This window comes from Nyctereutes procyonoides, unplaced genomic scaffold (genome assembly GCF_905146905.1).
Source record: "Nyctereutes procyonoides isolate TBG_1078 unplaced genomic scaffold, NYPRO_anot_genome, whole genome shotgun sequence".
In the NCBI taxonomy this organism is placed as follows: domain Eukaryota; kingdom Metazoa; phylum Chordata; class Mammalia; order Carnivora; family Canidae; genus Nyctereutes; species Nyctereutes procyonoides.
Genome location: NW_026575134.1, coordinates 1,866,575 through 1,885,363, shown reverse-complemented (window position 1 = coordinate 1,885,363; position 18,789 = coordinate 1,866,575). Strand labels below are relative to the sequence as shown.

The 18,789-nt window shown below is 56.2% G+C and overlaps 1 protein-coding gene across 1 annotated transcript in view; it reads left to right on the top strand.

The window, feature by feature from the left end:
- The window catches only part of GRB10 (growth factor receptor bound protein 10), a 154,222-nt gene that overhangs the window by 116,482 nt on the left and 18,951 nt on the right, over window positions 1–18,789 (top strand). The window contains 2 exon segments of the mRNA XM_055300820.1: window positions 11,252–11,408; window positions 17,753–17,868. Of these exon segments, the coding sequence (XP_055156795.1) occupies window positions 11,252–11,408; window positions 17,753–17,868 (273 nt within the window).

Sequence of the window (18,789 nt, the reverse complement as noted above, 5' to 3'; positions counted from 1 at the left end):
TACGGCCGACTGTGGTGTTCAGGGTGATGTGTCCGTTCCCACAGCACCGTGGTCGGAAGGAAGCAAAATAAAAGGCCCTGCTTTGTCCGACGGACACGAAGGTACGCAGGCTGGAGGTCGTCCGTCGTCCTCAGCTACAGATTTTTGCTTGGGTTGTCAGATTTTTAGTTCTACAGAAAGCAACCCCGGAAGCTAAGTGGTGCCAGCGAATGTCCTGCTTTCTAAGAGGATTTGTTACTAAGTCTTGACAATAATCATTATTTTTGTAATTCTGTAATCTCACCCTACTGGTATATAAGCTTACTTTCTCCAGGATAAGGCATTCCAGGGGGTATACGCTATCTGAGCTTCAGTCGTTGGCTCCCCCGTAGCCCCGACCGGATACCAGTCAGCCCTTCCCCTGGGTCCTGTGTCCTTTTCCTGGCGGCCGTGTCTCTACCCTCCTGCCCCACCAGCCTACTGGCTGGGCTGCAGCGGAGGGGACAGCTCTACTGGCCGGGCAGGCGGTAGCCTACAGGGCTGCATGCAGGCTGCCTGAGGCTCTGACCTTGCTGATGCGGTGCTGCTGCTGCTGCGGGGTCACCTCTGGCCTCAGAGAGGCAGCTGGTGGCTCCCCTATCCCAGATTACAGTAACAGCTGCCCTGCTTACCCATAGGCTCAGGCAAGACTTTTTCTGAAACCAGATGACAATAAATAAAATACACTCTGACATGACCTGAGAAGTATGATTCTCCTAATAGGGACAACACGTTGGCCTAAAGGTAGACGTGGAACCTTGAAGAGGTTCAGATTGTTTTGGGGAGCCCCTCTTGGTGGGCGGCCTGACCTGCTCATACAAGACAGAGAGGTGGTCATTGGGGAGGTGCCAGGTCACTTCCCTGAGCTCGTGAATCGTGTGGCCATGCAGCGGAGAGCACGGGCATGGACACAGGCCTGTGGTGGTCTGCTCTGTGGGTCTCTGCAGAAGCACACTTGCCTGGGGCCCGTCCACATGGGCCGGCCTAACAGGGCTCCGCCTCTGTGCGCAGGATATTCTGCTCAACCCCAGCGGTGATCGAACCAGCCACTGCTGCCTGTTTCGGATCTGAAACATCCTGCATCTCAAATATTCCTGAAGACAGAGGCCGAATGGAGTAGGGATAGTCCTGTGAAGATAATCATGCACGGCCTGTCTTGTCTCCACAACCGTGTGCGCCGTGGGCGGTGGTCGGCGATGGGATAAGACGCCAGCCACACAGTGAGTGAGAGGACGGGGTGCCCATCCTTATTGTCACACAGTATTTGTTATAATTTTATTTCAGAATAAGTTCAGACCTCCAGAGAACTCGTAGTAGGTTGTGTAGTAGGACTCTCATAGGTTGTGTCCCCCGATTCCCTAATTGGCAACCTTTTGCCACATTTTAAATATTTATTTGAGAGAGAGAGAGTTAGCAAGAGAGAGTGAGCTTGAGCCAGGGAGAGGGGCAGAGGGAGAGGGAGCATCCCCAGCAGACTCCCCACGAGGCACAGATCCCAACACGGGGCTCCGTCCCATGACCCTAGATCATGACCTCAGCCAAAACCAAGAGTTGATGCTGAACCAACTGAGCCACCCAGACGTCCTGCTGCACTGTTTTCACTGCACGTGTATATACACGTATACATGCATGTAAGTCTGGTGGGGCGAGGGCATCGGCCCCCCCCATGCAGTCGAAAATACGAGTATAACCCAAGTCCCTCAAAACCTCCCTACCACTAGCCTGCCTTTGGCAGAAGCCACAGGAATGATAGACGAACGCATATTCTACACTGTATTCTTGCCATAAAGTAAAGGGGAGAAGATGGGACTGAGAAAATCATAAGGAACAGAAACACGTTTGCTGTGTTGGATTCATGTTAAGAAAATTTCACGTGTCAGTGAACCCGTGGAGTCTCAGCCGTGTAGTTCAGGGGTCAGCAGTGTGAGCGTTTGGATACCCACACATCACGGTTGAGCCTAATGTGTAGACATGAAGTCCTTTCTTTCCTCCTGTAAAGGCCTCAGTGTCTGTTTCCTAAAAACAGGGAATGAGCGCAGCACAGTCTTTAAAGTCAGCCAAGCGCACGCGTCCCTCTGCGAGACCGCGTCACGTTTCCGGTTGTCCTTCTGATGTTCTCCCTGGCTGCCTTCCTTTACGCTCCGTAGCCAGGACAGGACCACCTTCTCTGTGATTCCCCCTGGGACGCGCCTCGGCGCCTTGCCTTTCCCACGGCCTCCGAGTCCTCTGTCATAGTGACTGAAGGACCCGTTGGTGCGCGGGGGGCTCCCGAGGGACCCCATCAGGTTGTCTGTGTGTGAAGACCACAGGAAGAGGGGATGTGTCCTTCCCTGCGCTTTCCCTCAGGAAGCTCACAATGTGGGCTCGTCCCATCATTCCTGGGGTTTGTCCTTATCCCTCGGGGAAGCTGTTGTCCTCTGGGTTTCTCCCTGGTAGTCACTGTTCTTCCCTTTGTAACGAGGAAGCCATTTTTCAAGGAAGAGAATTCAAGACCATGAGAATTTGCTTTTCTCCGTCAGGCTTCCCTTCATGGGTTTTATTGTGTATTGATGATTCTTGTCTGGATTTTCTATCATTCTGCATCTATTAGGTGCCTTTCTGCTGTTGGGAAGAACATTTCCCTTCTCTCCCACTTATTTGTGTGTGTGTGCTGGTCAGCGAGGACACGTTATTCTTTTATCCGATGGTGATTCCTACCAGTGATCATTTAGACACTCACACTACCCCCTCGGGCCGGTGCCTGGTTCCTAGTACACGTCCCCATCACTGTACTCTCTTCCTGGGACAAGAGTCCTGTACTCTGCAACTATATGGATATTCGGGACTGGATAATCCTTTGTGAGGGCCTGTCCTGGGCCTCGTGCGACGTTTGGTGGCATCTCTGGCCTCTGCACACCACACGCCAACAGCACTAGCACGTACACACCTGCCGTGATCACCAGAACGTCTCAGATGTTGCCAGAGGTCCCTTGGGTGGCAAAGCCCCCGGTCCCAGTCCCCGCTGGGAAGCGCCAAGGAAGTGAAGGAGTATTGCTTACTTTATTGAATGTCACTGTCTACCAGAGAGACACTAGTTCAGTTCTTCAACTAGGTCAGGCAGAGAAAGCCTCATAATCTTTATTTCTTCCAGCAACACAAAGATAAAGGAATGGTGAAGCTCTTGTCTATGAAGAGTGTAGAACCCACACGGTAGACAGAAGAGTGAGGCGAACCCTCCCACGTGCCCCCAGCCTGCTCCAGCCACACCCCGTTGGCTCCCCCCGACCTCCCATTTTGCCCAGAATCTCACGTAAAAACACCACTTATTTTTAAAAATTTTACAATATTTCTGGTTCTGTAAAAGATTGAGAGATTGAGAGTGGTTTTTTTCTTTTGTTACCAGAACCTCATCGCTCCTAAATCCTTAATAATTAAGCGTGAAAAAATGTATTATTCAAATCAGAATCATATCTACACTGCGTGTGTGCGTGGTCCCAGTGGTGCTGCTCTGGGAGGGGCTCGACTCAAGGAGTTTGCTCCCACGGAGGCTCCGGTCTGCAGGGAGGGGGCCAGGCCTGGCCACACCGCAGGCTCCATCTCAGTATTCACACTGCATGGGTTCCTGCCCACTGACAGCCGGTCACCAGGCCTCCTAGAGGTCACCCCTGCTGCCCCCTCCCCACGTCACGATGGACGTCATGATGGACAGGTGGACCTGATTGTTGGGCGGGGGGGGGGGTGGATTTCTCTTTCCAGACACCATGGCTGCCCTCTTCCCCGTGAGCTTCAGCTTCTTTGAATGCAAACAGACTCCTAATTACTGGGATTTCAACCACTTAAACCTCAAAGTCTTTGGAATAGAAGTTCTGGACGAGCTCTTTCTGTGCAAAGGCTTTTTTTTTCCTGGGTTGGTGCAGCAGGGGCATCTTGTAGGCACACGGTGGCCCTGACAGAGAGAAGGCAAGTCAGACGTGCACGTGTGGAATGCTCACTTACCCGGTGTGAGCTCCGCGTGAGGGAGTTTCATGCACCCCCCCCCCCGGGGCCCAGCATAAACCTGTGTGACCGTCCCTCTGCTGTGACAGTGAGGGTGTTGATAGTCGGGGGAAGGGGGGCACATGCAGCAGCAGGAGAGAGAGTCTGAATCCAGGCCTGGCCGGTTCTAAAGTCCATGCCTTCACCGCGGAGACAGAAATCCTCTGCACAATCGGTGCTTCCAGACCGTGCGGGGAGTGAGCGCTGGGGGACCCTGGGGCGTCGCAGGGAGTGGGGGCTGCACAGAGAGCACGCCTGATGACCGTTCCTAAGTGACGGGGCCGAGCGGCCTTGCACCTAGTCCCGTTACGTTCCTTAATAAATCTGGTCTTGGGGAACGGCATCCTACCAAACACTCGGCCAGGCATCTCCAGTGTTGGAAACGTTTCTGTTATTGGAGATGCATTTTAATAAAGCCTGACGTCCGGGCGCCTGGGTGGCTAAGTCAGCTAAGCGTCCGACTCTTGGTTTCGGCTCAGGTCACGCTCTCAGGTCACAAGATCGAGCCCCGCATTGGGCTGTGCACGCAGCACAGAGTCTGCTCGGGAGTCTCTGTCCCTTTGCCCCTCCCCCCTGCTCGTTCACATTCTCTCTCTCTCTCAAATAAATAAATCTTAAAAAAAAAAATCTTGACACCTAGCAATCTATTCTGAGAAAATAGACACAGACATTAAGACTCATGTAGAAAGACGCCCAGCAGCGCTGTTGGTGAGGGTGAAAGACTTGAGACCGCCCGCACGGACAGCCGTCAGGACAGCGCCGGGTCCCACACGGCCACGTGGACAACGTCGCAGACACGGAAACATCAAAGAGGTGTAGTGCCCGGGAGATATTTACGGTGTAACCTGAAGCTACACAAGCCTGATTGCAAAACCGTACGTCCTGTGATCCTAACCATGTCAGTGCGTCTATTTATAAGTACGTGTGCGGGAGAGTACTAGGAGGGCCACACGCTAGAATTTTAACTGAGTAACTGAAAAAAAAAAAAAAGGTCAGAGTTTTCCCTGTGTCCCTTATTATTTTCAAGTGTTACCATGCCAACTTATTTTTATAGTGAAGAACTGACTACATCTGGGTGTGTGTGCGCGTGTCCCACATACACACACTCCCACCCTCGCACGTCCCGGAGGCCGCCGGCGTTGTCCTTACACACAAAAAAGAGAGTGCCCCCCCCCCAGGCGACTCCATCAATAGAGCCGTCTTCCTTCTGAGATCCAAGTGAGGCGCCCGCCGGGCTCCTGTGAATGGTCCTTGCTGCTCCTGCCGTGCTGGGGACAGGCGGCCAGGGCACCGTCACCGCTGTGGGCCCTGCGGGGACTTGCGGTCCCTCTGCGCTTCCACTTGCCCCAGTCCCCGATTCCTGGTCCTGGAGCCCAGAGGGGAGCCTTGCAGTCAGGGAGGCCTGGAGCCTCGGAGGGAAGGTCTAAGAGTCCCAACGTTGCCGCAGCATCGGGGAGGCCTCCCGCGGGGGTCCTCGCCCGATGTGTCCTGTGCAGGGAGAAAGCCACGGGTGGCGGAGTGGTGCAGGGACTCTTCCCCGGGGCTCGTCCCTGAGCGGAGGAGCAGGTGCGGGCAGGTGCACAGGCCGGCGCCAGAGCGATGCCCGAGCCAGGGGGAGAGGCAAGCCCGTGTTCCCATGGCAACAGCATCAGGGGCCCTAGATGGCCAGGGACCCGGTGGGAGCCCTTGGGTGTTGCCCGGCAGCCTGGTTGGCGCCACCACCGCGTGACCCGCAGGCAGCGCGGCTCCGAGCGCCTGATCCCTTTGCCGTCTTCCACCCGCCAGGGGAGGACTGCATCTTTTCCAAACTACCTTTTATTTCCGTCATCTCTACAATGATAGCACCTGATCAGTGCTGCCTCTGGCAAAGTCAGACGTCCATGGCTCCGTTCGAGGAAAAAAAATAGAGATGAGCAAATCAAAATCAATTATTCTTCCGAATGGGTCTGGTCTGAAACGGGCGTAAAGGCGGCCACCCTGTGCCCTGGATCTTGCCACGGCCTGCCGAGCTGCTGAGCGCCATTCAAGGCCGGGGTCTGCCGGGGGACCCCGAAATCCGTGGTTGATTTTCAAGAACTAGTCGGGTTATTTTTAGAGTCGTAACTGCTTTAGAAAGGAAAAGGAGGGATCCCTGGGTGGCGCAGTGGTTTAGCGCCTGCCTTTGGCTCGGGGTGTGATCCTGGAGACCCGGATCGAATCCCACGTCGGGCTCCTGGTGCATGGGGCCTGCTTCTCCCTCTGCCTCTCTCTCTCTCTCTCTCTCTCTCTCTCTCTCTCTCTCTCTGACTATCATAAAAAAAAAAAAAGAAAGGAAAAGGAAAGGCAAGGACTGGAAATATGTTTCTCATGGAAACTTGAAACTCAACAGATAGTGATGCAGATTTCCTTGAAAGTAAGCCGGACTCTAACGGAACAGGATTATTACGTGCGTTCTTACTGCCACGAGTAGAGCGGCACAACTGCATGGAGCCGTTTGGGCTTTCGTGTTTTATATCTCAAAACAGAAGCATTAATTTAGAACAGGACTGGGAAAAAATTGTTAGATTTACATCATTTTTCACTAAAATTCATCTAGCCTAATGTTGGTTCTGCCCCAGTTCGAACTAAATTTGTTTTTAAAGATTCTATTTATTTATTCATGAGGCACAGAGAGAGAGGCAGAGACACAGGCAGAGGGAGAAGCAGGCTCCATGCGGGGAGCCTGACGCGGGACTCGATCCCGGGACCCGGGGTCACGCCCTGAGCTGAAGGCAGGCGCTCAACCCCTGAGCCCCCCCAGGTGTCCCCCAAACGAAATTTAATTTCCTCTAGACTTACTGCAGCTGCCTGTAGGGGGTTTCAGGGCCCACCAGAATCAAAAGCATTTTCGTGTAGCTCCTAAGAAGCCACAGATCCCTCCTGGCGGGGAAGACTCCCCAGGGCTGGGAAGCAGCTGCCGGCAAAGAAGCAAAGCAGAGCAGGTGCCCTGGGTTCAGGTCTGGGCTCCGGCAGTTTCTACGTGCTCGACGCTGGGCAAGCCTCGGCATTACTGAGACCTGCACCCCTCATCTGCTTGGGGGGCAGGGACGCCTGCCCTGGGGGATGTTAATGTTGGGCCCCAGCGTGGCTGCTGCGGTTTTCAGAGACGGAGCCCCCCACCTGCCCAGGCACATGGGGTCCCCGTGGCTGTCCACCTGCCGGGACTGTCCTGCTTTCCTCCTCGTGGCCCCCGCCAGGTCAAGGGACCATCAGCACATCCCAGTGTTTACAAGAAACTTCACAAGTTTCTGAAAACCTCAGCTTACGTCCTCACTTTGCAAAACGCATTGCAAGTGGACGCGGAGCCCTCTGAGCTCAGAAGCCGGTTGATCAAAGGTCGAGCAGGAAGACGAAGCTGGCCTGGGTGCTCCTAGCTCTGAGCCCTCCCCTCCCTATCCCCGCACCCCCCAGAGTTTGGGGCCCTCTCAGCTCTGCTCGGTGCAGGCACCCTCCGGGGCTGGCCATCACGGACATCCTACCCCGTAGACGGCTCTGGGGGCAAGGAGCTGAAAGTGCCCCATTTTCTGTCTTCCCAAGGTGGTCTGGGCCGCGGTGATGGCCTCCTGAGCTCAGTAGGACATCCTGAGCCTGTAAGGCAGCCAGGGCAGCGTGCCCCGCGACGTTGACAGCAGGGAGGTGACCCCGCGGCCTCTCTGTGGGGGACCCGGGCCCAGAGCCGGGCTCCCCAGAGTGCACACTGGGGCACGGAGATGACGTCACCTCCACCCTGATCCTTCTCAGACTCCTTCCTTGTGGTTTGCTTCTCGGCCTGTGCAGGGAACATAGCAAAAGCGACAGCAGGGCTCCAGGGACGCCTGAATGTTCTGTTACCACTTCGGGGCTTTTATCACGGGCTGCGGTGCCAGGCAGTCAGAGGCCGGGCGTCCTGACGGAGAATTCCTGCCCCGCCACCTCTGCAGAGAAGCACCTCATGCCCTTGAGGGCATGCCCGTGATGATCTCCTCTTCAATATTGCCACCGCTCTATTTTTTAACGCTTTTGCAGCAGAGAAGAGGACCCTGGGGATCGGGGGTTGGCTTTTCCCACCGAGTCGCTCGCGGAGCATCCTACAGGTCAGGAGCCTTGCGTTCCCAGATGCGCCAGCCCGTGTTGGAGCCCGGGTGGCCCCTTCCATGCCTGCAGCCTTTGGGTGGAGCCCGCCTCACTCCTGGCTCCGCGTCCCGTGCAGGTGCGGGGGCCGAGACCTTTCCAGGGGGAGCTCTCCTGAGCCTGAGCCAGGCCTGCCCTGGGAAGTCAGCGCTACTCACAGACGGGAGACTGAGGCACGGGGCCGCTGTGCCAGGTTCCCACCACTACGCTGCTACTTAGCGATGAAGCCAGACTGCAGCCCGGTTTGGCTCTAGACCGCCCCCCCGCGTCCCCCCCTTGCCAAGGGAGGTCATAAATGGTCTTTGACACCCTCAGAGCAAACACTGTGCTTTCTGAGTGACTCCCTGAGCAGTGCTCGCAGGACAGAAAGCGGGTGTCAGCTAGCATCTAACCTGCCGAGGTCACAGAGCCAGGAGGGGGCTGACCTCGGGCTGGCACTGCGGGGCTGTGCTCCGAGCGCTCCCCCATCCTGGCATGACCAGATCCGTATGTTCCCCGGACAGGCTGTACCCCGGGAAAGCACGGGCCCACGGGAGGAATCTCGTCCTGGCTGAACCATGAGCCGGGGATGCAGACAAGCTTCTGCGTCGCGCCCCGTGCCAGGTGCTTGCACATCCATCCATCCATCCATCGAGGGAGGCTCCACCTGCCGCCCAGCAGCCCTTGACCCAGGCTGAGAGTGAAAATCCTTACTCACTTCTAGAATGAGCCCCGGCACCACCCAGGTGGTGACCAGAGAGGCACCTGTCCCGGGACAGGATGTTCCTTCAGCTGCTGGCTTCGGGAGGCACAGCGGCAGGCGGCCAACTGTTACAGGACGTTTCTCCTTGTGCCTTAGGATTCGCTGAACACGAATCCTGGGAGGCTCCGCACACACGCCCGGCCCCAGGCTGCTGGCGTGAAGTAGCTCCCTTGCTTCCCCGTTCTGGGGGTCGGTTCCACCTGTGGCCAGCGGGCTCGGCCGTGCTTGGGAGGTGCTGGGCCATGTCGGGCCGCAGCGTGGAATTCAAGGTCCTGTGCCCGGAGCCCTGTCTCCGTGTCCACCCCCTGCCCCAGGCCCGCCAGCCCGGCCTGCTCTGGGAATCCGAAGGCCGTGGACTTGGCCCTGTGACAAAGCACATCTTAGCTTTTAATACTGAGACTATATATAGACGTCCGGGGGCGGGGGGGTGGCCATGGAACAGCAGGGAAGGGAAGAGCAAGCCTAAAGGAAGATACATTTGGGCCAGAAAGAGGATTCAATCCTGGGGCCTTACCTTTAAGTCCTGGGGCCATTCCTGATTTGGGGCAGGAAAATTGATAAACAGACTTGAACGTGATTGGAAGGTTCTAGAGAAGCCAACGTCGACCGTGGTCCCGGAGAAGCTCACTCGGACGCCGAGGAAGGAGGTGGTGCAGGAGCACGCGGCCCGGCCGGCCGTGCAGAGCAGAGGGCAGGGGGACGGTACATTAGCATATTTATAAGCCGTTATCTGGACCCGTTTGTGTTTCCTAAATCCGTTTTTCTTTCATGTGGGCGCGTTTGTTTCTTTGCAAACGTTTTGACCTGTAGACAAAAGACCTGCGTTCTTAGTTTGAACCAAGCGTCACTCGTATGGACTCCCCCCTGTCAGCTGCATTTGAATATTTACTTTGTTCCGTGGAAGTTTCTATGGAGTGAAATGTGAACTCCCGGAAAGAGAGGAGTAGATTTCTGCAAAAATGGTGTGTGATTTGGGAGCTTGGCTCTCGGTCCTGACCGGCCCCCCTGGGGATTTCTCTGGGGTGGCCTGCCCGGGAGTGGTCTGCAGCCTGGCACCGCGCCGTCCCCATCCTGCTCCTGCGTTCCCGGCCGTGACCCCAGCCGGCGCCCTCTCCTGCCAGACAAAGCTCTTGGAAGAAGAGACGGAGAAGGGCAGGGAGCGTAGTCAGGCCCAGCTGGCATTCAGAGGCCACAGGAGCCCCTGTGGCGCGGGCCGCAGACACAGGTTTCGGAGGCACTTGGCAGACGGGCCTGGATCCAGAGGACACGCGTGCTCGGCTCCGGGCCTCCCGCGTTTTCTTTCCCCGTCGCGGGAAAACAGGAGCAGGGCTCTACCTGGCGCGCTGGCCTGAGTGTCCTGCCCCGGCCCCGCCGGCGCTGGGGAGCCCGGCCGCGGGGGCCACCGCATCAGGCCCAGGGACGCGGCTCCTCGGCCTGCCACCGGGGCTCCCCTCACCGCCTCGGGGCTGAGCCGGAGAGGCCCGCGTCCTCAGTGGGGCAACAGCCGGGGACCCACAACCCTCGAGGACACCGTCTCGATTTAAAATGCCATCTTGTTCCTCTGGCTGCTTTCTCCGTGCCGTTGAGGTGAGGTGGTTTGTCTGTTCTTGTAAAGCATCGCGCGTCCCCCAGCGGCGGCGTCCCTCTCCCTGTGGCTCTGGAGCCGGGGCACAGGGTGCTCAGGGTCCTGGGGATTTCTGCTTCTCTGTCCCTTTTCCTGGGAGCAACGCGTCCATTGTGGCTTTGAGCGGTTCCAGGGAGATGAAGCCGGCGTAGGGGGACGGGGGCCAATCTGTGACTGCGTTCCCACCACGTCCCGCCTTTTTAGTGCTTTAAATTTCAGCATATTCGGTCTGAGTTTTGTCGAGTCTTCGGAGCCTTATGACCTGAGCTGTGTGGGGTGTGGCAGGGTCCTGGCCGCTGTGCCCCGAGCCCGGGAGCGGACAGCAGGTGGGGTCATCCCGGGTTAGGTTTGGGTCACCTTGTCTGGGCAGTTGCTTCCACTAGGAAACGTGCAGCCCCAAGACCACAGCAGGATCTGAAACGAGTTCAGGCGCCTCCTAGGACAGGTGGCCACGAAGTGGCCTGCACACTCCGGCTTGGCCACGCGCCCTGTCTGCCCCGAGGTGTCCTGGCATTTCCAGAACTTCCTATTGTAGCCCTAGGTGCCCCGCCGGGCTGGGGCGCTAGGGGGGCCCTCCAGCCTCCGGGCAGCGGCCAGCTGCCTGCCGCGTGCAAGGGCAGTTGTACGTGTGTTGGAACGCGGCCGTGCTTGCCTTTCCTGTTGTAGCCTGATTCGGCTTTTATCCCTTGAAAACCCAAGCTAAGTGTCCCCTTCATATGTTGCAGGATGTGAAAATCTTCAGTGAAGACGGGACGAGCAAAGTGGTGGAGATCCTAGCGGACATGACAGCCCGGGACCTGTGCCAGCTGCTGGTTTACAGAAGCCACTGTGTGGACGACAACAGCTGGGCGCTGGTGGAGCACCACCCGCACCTGGGACTAGGTAGGGAGCACCCTGGGGACCCGGCATGCGGTCAGATGAAGCCGGCTGGGTCCCGGCAGTGGCTCCGGGGCTCTGGCGCGCGGTCTGTGCCGCCCCCACGGCACTGCATACCTGTGGCTGCTGCTGCTTCTCCTGCTCCCTCCCAACCCTCCCCCATCTGGGGCTTTCAGAACCTTGCTCCTACATGCCTCAGCGGTTGTGCCTCGAGGGTGCAGAGACAGCGAGAAGGTTCTCTCTGATTTGGCTGGAGGACCACCGGCTGTGGCCGGCGCACAGGGCTCGCTACTCAGCTGCGATCTGAGGGGGAGCATCCTACAGCCCTTGCAGGGCCTCAGGGGATCACCGTCCTGGCATCACTGTGCAGAGAGCAGCTTGTCCAGGTCACGGGAGTGGGGTGTGTGGTGGTGCCCGAGGGGCCCGCGGGAGGCCCAGGGGAACCCACGTACCCCAGAGCCTCTGGGCTAGAGTCTCACGAGGTGTCCCTGAGCTGCTCACAGTGTCTTCACGGAGTGCACACGCATGTGGTGTGTACAAAGCAAGAGAATATATATTTTTTAAAGATTATATTTATTCATGAGAGATACAGAGAGAGACAAAGGGAGACAAAGAGGCAGAGGCACAGGCAGAGGGAGAAGCAGGCTCCACGCAGGGAGCCCGACGTGGGACTCGATCCCGGGACTCCAGGATCACACTCTGGGCTGAAGGCAGGTGCTAAACCTGTGAGCCACCCAGGGATCCCCATAAAGCAAGAGAATATTTTAATACGGGGGCCACATACAGAACTTATTGAGGTTTTGGGTTTGCAGGCTTTCCTTTTTATTTTAATTTAATTTTATTTTATTTTTTTAATTTTTGGGGGGTTTGCGGGCTTTCTTGCTCGGGTGGCCTATTTCAGGTAAAGAAGCTTCTCAGACTTGTCTAAACTCTCAGTGGGTAGCGTACGGCGCTTGCAAAATCATAGGCACACACTTAGGAGCCAGAATTTTCTCCCAATTCGACAACCGTACCTCTTCCACGTGGTGAAGGAGAAACATTGCACAGATCGCACAGTTCTTCCCGTGGTTCTGCGCTCTTCCTTTGAACCCTTCTGGAGGATTAATGAATCAGACTTCAGCCGTGACTTGTGTAACTCAGTTGTGTTGTTTTGAAAGATGCAATACCAAAAAAAAAAAAAAATTCTTTTAAAGTTTAAAAAAATAAAAAAAAAAAAGATGCACTACAATCGAAGCCTGAACGATGCTGCGTAAATTGGAGGTGGCGTCGTTTTAAGTCACCGCGTTCCAGCTCCCCCCGAGCCGTCAGAGGCACACAGCGGGCCTCACAGTTTGCATCAGGAACACTTTCTCTCTTCTTTCCCATTTCTGCCCATCTCCAGGGCGCTTGCACACCAACGGGAACTTTCTCCATCACCTCCAGCAGCCCTCTCCGGGTGGCTCATTCTCCCTGCCGCCTGCAGCCACAGGTGGCAGCGTCGTCAGGCTGCAGCCCGGGACGCCCCCGAATGGGTCTCCTGGTGCTCCGATGGGGTCGCCAGAAGCATCTCCAGTACACAAGTCACTTGGAGATTAGACAAGGGTTGGAACCCTGCGGTGTGTTCGGACGCGTGCACGCACCACTCCAGGTGTAGGCACGTGCACATACGTGCACACGTGGAGAATTAACCTTAAAAACACATCTGTGGACTTGGACCCAGGTATGAACATTGTTGAAGCCCGTTCAGAAGCCTGAATGCTCTGAAAGGAACCGTAGAAGGGCCTTCTGCAGGCATCGGAATCCGTGACTGGCTTTGCCCACACGGAGAGCACGTATCAAATGGGCACAGGTACGCAAAAGCATCGGACTGAGGAATTTTGATTCGCCTGTTTTGTGTGGTGGCCCTGATTTCGAGCACGCCAAGCCAGCAGGTGAACCGTCAGAAATCGTCAAAACGCGAGAACCCGGGAAAGAAATACAGAGGCGCACACGGGATTCTTAGGGACGTGACAGTTTTTATTCCTTATTCCTCTTATTCACAGAAGGACCTGACCCACTCTAAAAGGGATAATGCTTTATTATACAATCAAGTAAATGTGACAAAAGAAGGCAGGGAGAAAGCAAAATGATGGAGAGAAAAAAAAAAAAAGACGAGCGAACGCTCAGAGCCAATCTTGGATGCTGTTTGGAAAAAAGTAGTTAGTGAAGCGAATTGCAGATGCACGAAGCGCCTGCAGGAGGCTGCCCCCGACTCCTCGCTGCGCCGGTGCCGCGTCCGCAGCGATGACCACGCTCCCCTACGCCTGGCTCCGGACAGCACGTGCGAGGTGGGAGAGCCTCTCGCCTTCCTGCGCCCGTGTCTTCTCTGCCTGTTCTTTTGTCTGTCAGACAAGACTTTTTTTTTTTTTTTGATTGGTTAAGTTGCTATTGCAAAAATCCTATTCTTTCCATTATTCGGTAGCATCTGACGGTCAGACGCGTATCCCTGGGGGAGGGGGACGTCCAGGCGCCTGTTCCAAACTACGGTGGAGCGCGGGCTGTGGGCACGCCTGTCAGAGGAGCGCTCGGTGTGTCGGCGCCGGTCCCCGTGAACGGGCGTGCGTGTGCTGGGCTGGTGCAGAGTTCTTTAGGGTAATGTTCAGGGTGTGCTGGGCCCTGGCACACTGGCAGGCGGGGCCCGGTCTCCGCGCAGAGCCGTCCAGCCGGCCTCACGTCCGCGGTCGTTGATAGGACCCTTTGGAAGTCGCTCTGTTGGCGTGCGGATGCTCTGGGGGCCTGCACCCACGGCGTCTGTGGCTTGGGCGCAAAGCAGGCAGCACCTCAGATCCGTAAGGCTGGGACCTCAGGAATGGAGGCTCCGCGAGCCTACGTGTGGCCCTAGCATTGAGGATCCCAGGGCACCATTCCTGTCCTGGTCCTTACAGGTGAAATGTTAGGTCCTTAGCAACATTCAGCTTTTTCCACAGCCAGGGAGCGATGATGGAGAGGTTTGCACTAGCAGAAGACCACCCACGAGCGTGCGTGGCTGCAGCCCCCAGTGGCCCCGTGGGGAGGCGCGGGACAGGGGCGCCACTGGCACTCGGACCGGGAATGTTCCACGGCTGGGTCGGTGCCTCTCAGCCTCCGCGTCAGCTCCTGGACTCACACTCGAGGTGGTCTGAGAAGGTGGGGAGGGCGCCCAGCTCGGTGCGTGGGGCCCGTAGTGAGGGCCGTCCCGGGGAGGCGTGCTCGGCGCCTTGGGACTCCAGCCCTAGCGAGCCGCTCCCCGTCGGTCGCTGCCCCGTACGTTAGCGTGTCCCGCACGTCCTGCCTGTGGACGTGGGCGCTTTGGCCTCGGGATTCTGCGTCGCGCGCTCAGCCCTGTGATCAGCGTCCCTGGCCGAGGACACTCAGCAGCCAAGTCCAGCGGGGGGGCCGCGACGGGGCCGGTGGTGCCCTGCAGACTGCCCTGAGCACATGCACGGCCACCCTCCAGACGGCGCGTGTCAGCCAGGATGCCCCTCGTGGGAGGCACACGTGGGTGCTTAACAGCCAACCTGCTGCTGTATCGAGGGAGCAACATTTTTTTTAAAGGAATTTTGTAAAACTGCAACTGGGGCATGCAGACAGCATCCTGGTGCCCCTGTGGTGTTGAAAATGTGCCTGTGGGTAAACTGCCTCCCTGGGAGTACAGCCCCCCCCCCCAGGCCCTGGGTGACCGCAGGAGCCAGGACAGATGACCAGGGGAGCCTGGCAATTAGGCACGGAGCGCGGCGACACGAAGACGACTCCGGGGTCTGGGGAATCGTACTGTTGCATGGACTAGGCTGCAACCCTGCAGGAAGAGGCGTGAGCTCTCTCTTTGGAGAAACTTGACCATGGACGTGCCTCTGACATCTGGACGTGCAGACAGGTGTTGAAGGAAGAACAGCAGCCGTGTCCGGGGCTCGGTGCTCGGAAGAGCCTCCAGGGGCCGACCTTGCCATCTTGGTCTCCTTGTCGTTCTCCCGGACAGGCACCGGAGGGATGTCCTTTCCCCACGGAAATATTTAATAGAAGGAAGGCTGCTTTCCAGGCACGTGCAGACAGCGCGACGGCTTGCCGTGGTCTTTCCCTGTCACTTTGTTCGCAATTCCCGAGTCCCCAGGGCCCCGAGCAGCTGTAACGTGTTGACAGCCAGCTCTGCGCCCTGCGGTGGGTGGGCCGAGCCGGGTGCGGACGCGGGACGGGGAGGCAAGGCGGGATGCTGACGGCAGCCCGGGCGGGCGGCTCAGGTTTCTGCTAAGGACTCGCGTGTCCGCGGCCCATTTTAAGGCAGGGAAGTAAAATCTGCCTTTTGAGTTAAGTGATCCGTAACTATTTTGCTCGTGGCGTGGGGTGGTGGTGTAGATGCTGGATGCAGCGTCAAAAATTTGAAAGACACGAATCCCCTTTAAGGAACGTTGGAGTCTTCCCTTTGTAAGAAAAACCCTTCGGGAACACCCCGATGAAATGCCGCTTTCCACTGTGATGATACGAAGTTTATAGGCGGCAATGTGATCATTTAGTAGAATCACCCAGAGTTGCTTGAAAAGACCTGTTTTTGGAATCATAGAGAAATGAGAACCAGAGAAAAGGGCTTTGAGCTGATGTTGTCGGCTTTTCGACAGCTGGGAAAACTGCTGCGTGGACATCCAGTGGCAGACGGGGATCTCTGGGAGGAGGGTCCCACACGCGGTCTCCCCGAGCCCACTGCCGTCTTGGGGCTCCGGGTCCCCTGGGGGCTGGAGAAGCGGAGCCATGAGGCCCCTGTTTCCACCCCTGTGGGTACCTGAGCCCCCCTGGGGGCACCAGAGTGACGCAGAGCAGAGGAGCACGCCCCGATCAGGGCACGCGGGTCCCCGCTCCCCTCCATCCCAGCTGCCCTGGACCCAGCCACCCAGGATGCAGCCTGGTCTGTGCACAGCTGCCCTGGGATTATGCCAGGGTGATAGGGACGTGGGGAGGCAGGAAAAGGCTGTCCGGGAGGACAGCAGCCGTGCGTCTGCCCACGTGTCCCTCAGAGCTGGTGCCTCCCCGCTGGTCCTCTGGGGCTTCTCACGAGTCTGCAGACAGCGCTTCTGCCCTGGAACTTGCATGGTCTCGTCCCCACCCAGGTCGCCAGAGCCCCGCTTGTCAATTTTTCCTTATTTTACCTGGTGACAAATGTCAGTTCTGTAAAGCAGCCGTCATCCAGCGTGGGGGTGGTTGGTTTTGCCCCTAGAACTACAGAAATGTTTTTTCTGGCTGAAGCTTCGGAACAGACGTCACTCAGGTGTTTTGCACTGGAAACTGTGTTAAATGAATCCCTTTGCTGAAAGCTAACGTAGCGGTCGTGATCGTGCGCTCCAGCCCAGCAGGACTCTTCCCTCCGTCGCGGGGAAACGCAGGGCAGGGTCTTGGGTCACTCGTTGCTGACGGAGCCCTCTGCAGCCGGGAGCAAGTGGACCTGTTCGTGCTCTGCCGCCGGTGCCAGGTGTGGCCCTGGACGCTCTAGCGGTCATGGGGAGTACATTCCTTCCCTTGGCAGATTTGGGTTTTAAATATATTTAAATAAATAAATAAATAAATAAATAAATAAATAAATAAATAAAAATATAAATAAATATAAAAATAAAAATATATAAATATATATATATTGGCCTCGGGATTCTGGACGCTATATAAAAATATATACATATATATATATATTTTTTTTTTTACCAAAGAATCCTCTGCTTGTGCTGTGTCAGCCAAGGCCCAGCGTGCTTCTGTGTGCTGGCGTGCACGGCCAGCCTCCGGCGAGCACCACAGCCTTGTCCTCTGCAGACAGATCCTTGCACGTCTCTGCCATTGGGGCATCAGTGCACACGTCAAGGCTGCCGTAGAGATGCCCCGCTGAATGTTCCAGGACTTAGGACGGTCGGTTTCCTGTGTTTGAGGAGACAGGTGGGAGAGGGTGTGACCGCCACATAAGATGTGTTTGCATCCCCGTCCTAACAATACGACCTAGTCTAGGAGAGCAGCTCCAGGATGTGGATGATGGGGCCTCAGCCTTCCGAGGAAGTGTGCTCAGACACACCGACAGCAGCGTGTCCCCCCTGTATTCTCTTGCTGGGATTCCTTCTTGGCTCTCCCAACTTTCACTGGTGCCAAACTGAGAAGTGTAGAAAAGTAAGGACGGACTTGAATTCCTCACACCACTTCTTTCAGGACCCCGTCTGCATTTGGTGCAGTGCACTAAAGAGAGATTCAGATTTTATCAAGTCCTGGACCTCATGTCCGCTCGCGTCGTGTGAAGGGGAATGGGAATCTAGCCAGGTGTCGGTGGTGGTGGTAAAGCCACCTTGCAGGTTCCACCTGTGTCTTCTCACATGCGTGTTTTCCCTCTGCAGAAAGGTGCCTGGAAGACCATGAGCTGGTGGTCCAGGTGGAGAGTACCATGGCAAGCGAAAGCAAATTTTTATTTAGGAAGAATTACGCAAAATACGAGTTTTTCAAAAATCCTACGGTGAGTGTCTTCTCTCTTTGGGTTCAGGGTTTGGGACTCTCGAAATCTTGTGGTGGTTACTTGGGATCAATAGCAGCGGAGGATAACATAGCTGAGCCGTATGGGGGTAGCACATGGGTTCGAGAATCCGCGTTGCCATCTCACGAAGCAACCCTTGCTCAGAACTCAGTCTCCGATGCTTAACTAAATGCCTCTGTAGTGGCCAGAGGTAACGAGTGCGCACTTCCTGGTAGCAGAGGGCAAGGGGGTTAGCCCCTCGGTCAGGAGAGACGAGGGGCGGCTTTTTCAGTTATATCACAAGTTCATGGTTAAATTGGAACCAACCAGTTCAATATTCAGCAGAATAAAAGCTCCTTACTCTCTGCAAGTAGGAAATAATCCTGTATGGTTTGTAGAAGAATGAGTTTCCAGGCATGTTGGGCTGATCTTTGTTTCCTTTTTATTTGCGGGGGGAGGGGGGGGCGGTGAGGGGCACGTGTCCTGTGACATCTCAGGGTCAGGATCCTCCTGCTGCCATGGCACGTGCTCCTGTCCTGAGTCATGGGGTCAAGCCATCATGACATGAGCAGAAGGTCCATCGTCAACTTCTGGCTCGGTAGTTCGGCTGCTTTTTTATTTGAAAGCAAGAAATAGGATAACTGATTTTGCGTGATGTACCAAAAGAAGCTTTTCTCCGCCACCGTGTTCCTCCTCTTTTGGTTTCCCAGAGTTGTGTATCTCATGGCACCGTGTGGCGGCCCTCCGCCTTGGTGTGCGCTGAGAGACGTGGATCCACGTTAAACGTGACAGATATTCCAACCTCAAGCTTACCATTTAAGGAAATGTGGCAACTTCTTGAAGTAGAGGTTTCCACCATGGGATAAGGGAGGAAAAGAGATCGTCCTTTTAAATACAGACATGCACCCACTTGTAGGAATGTTT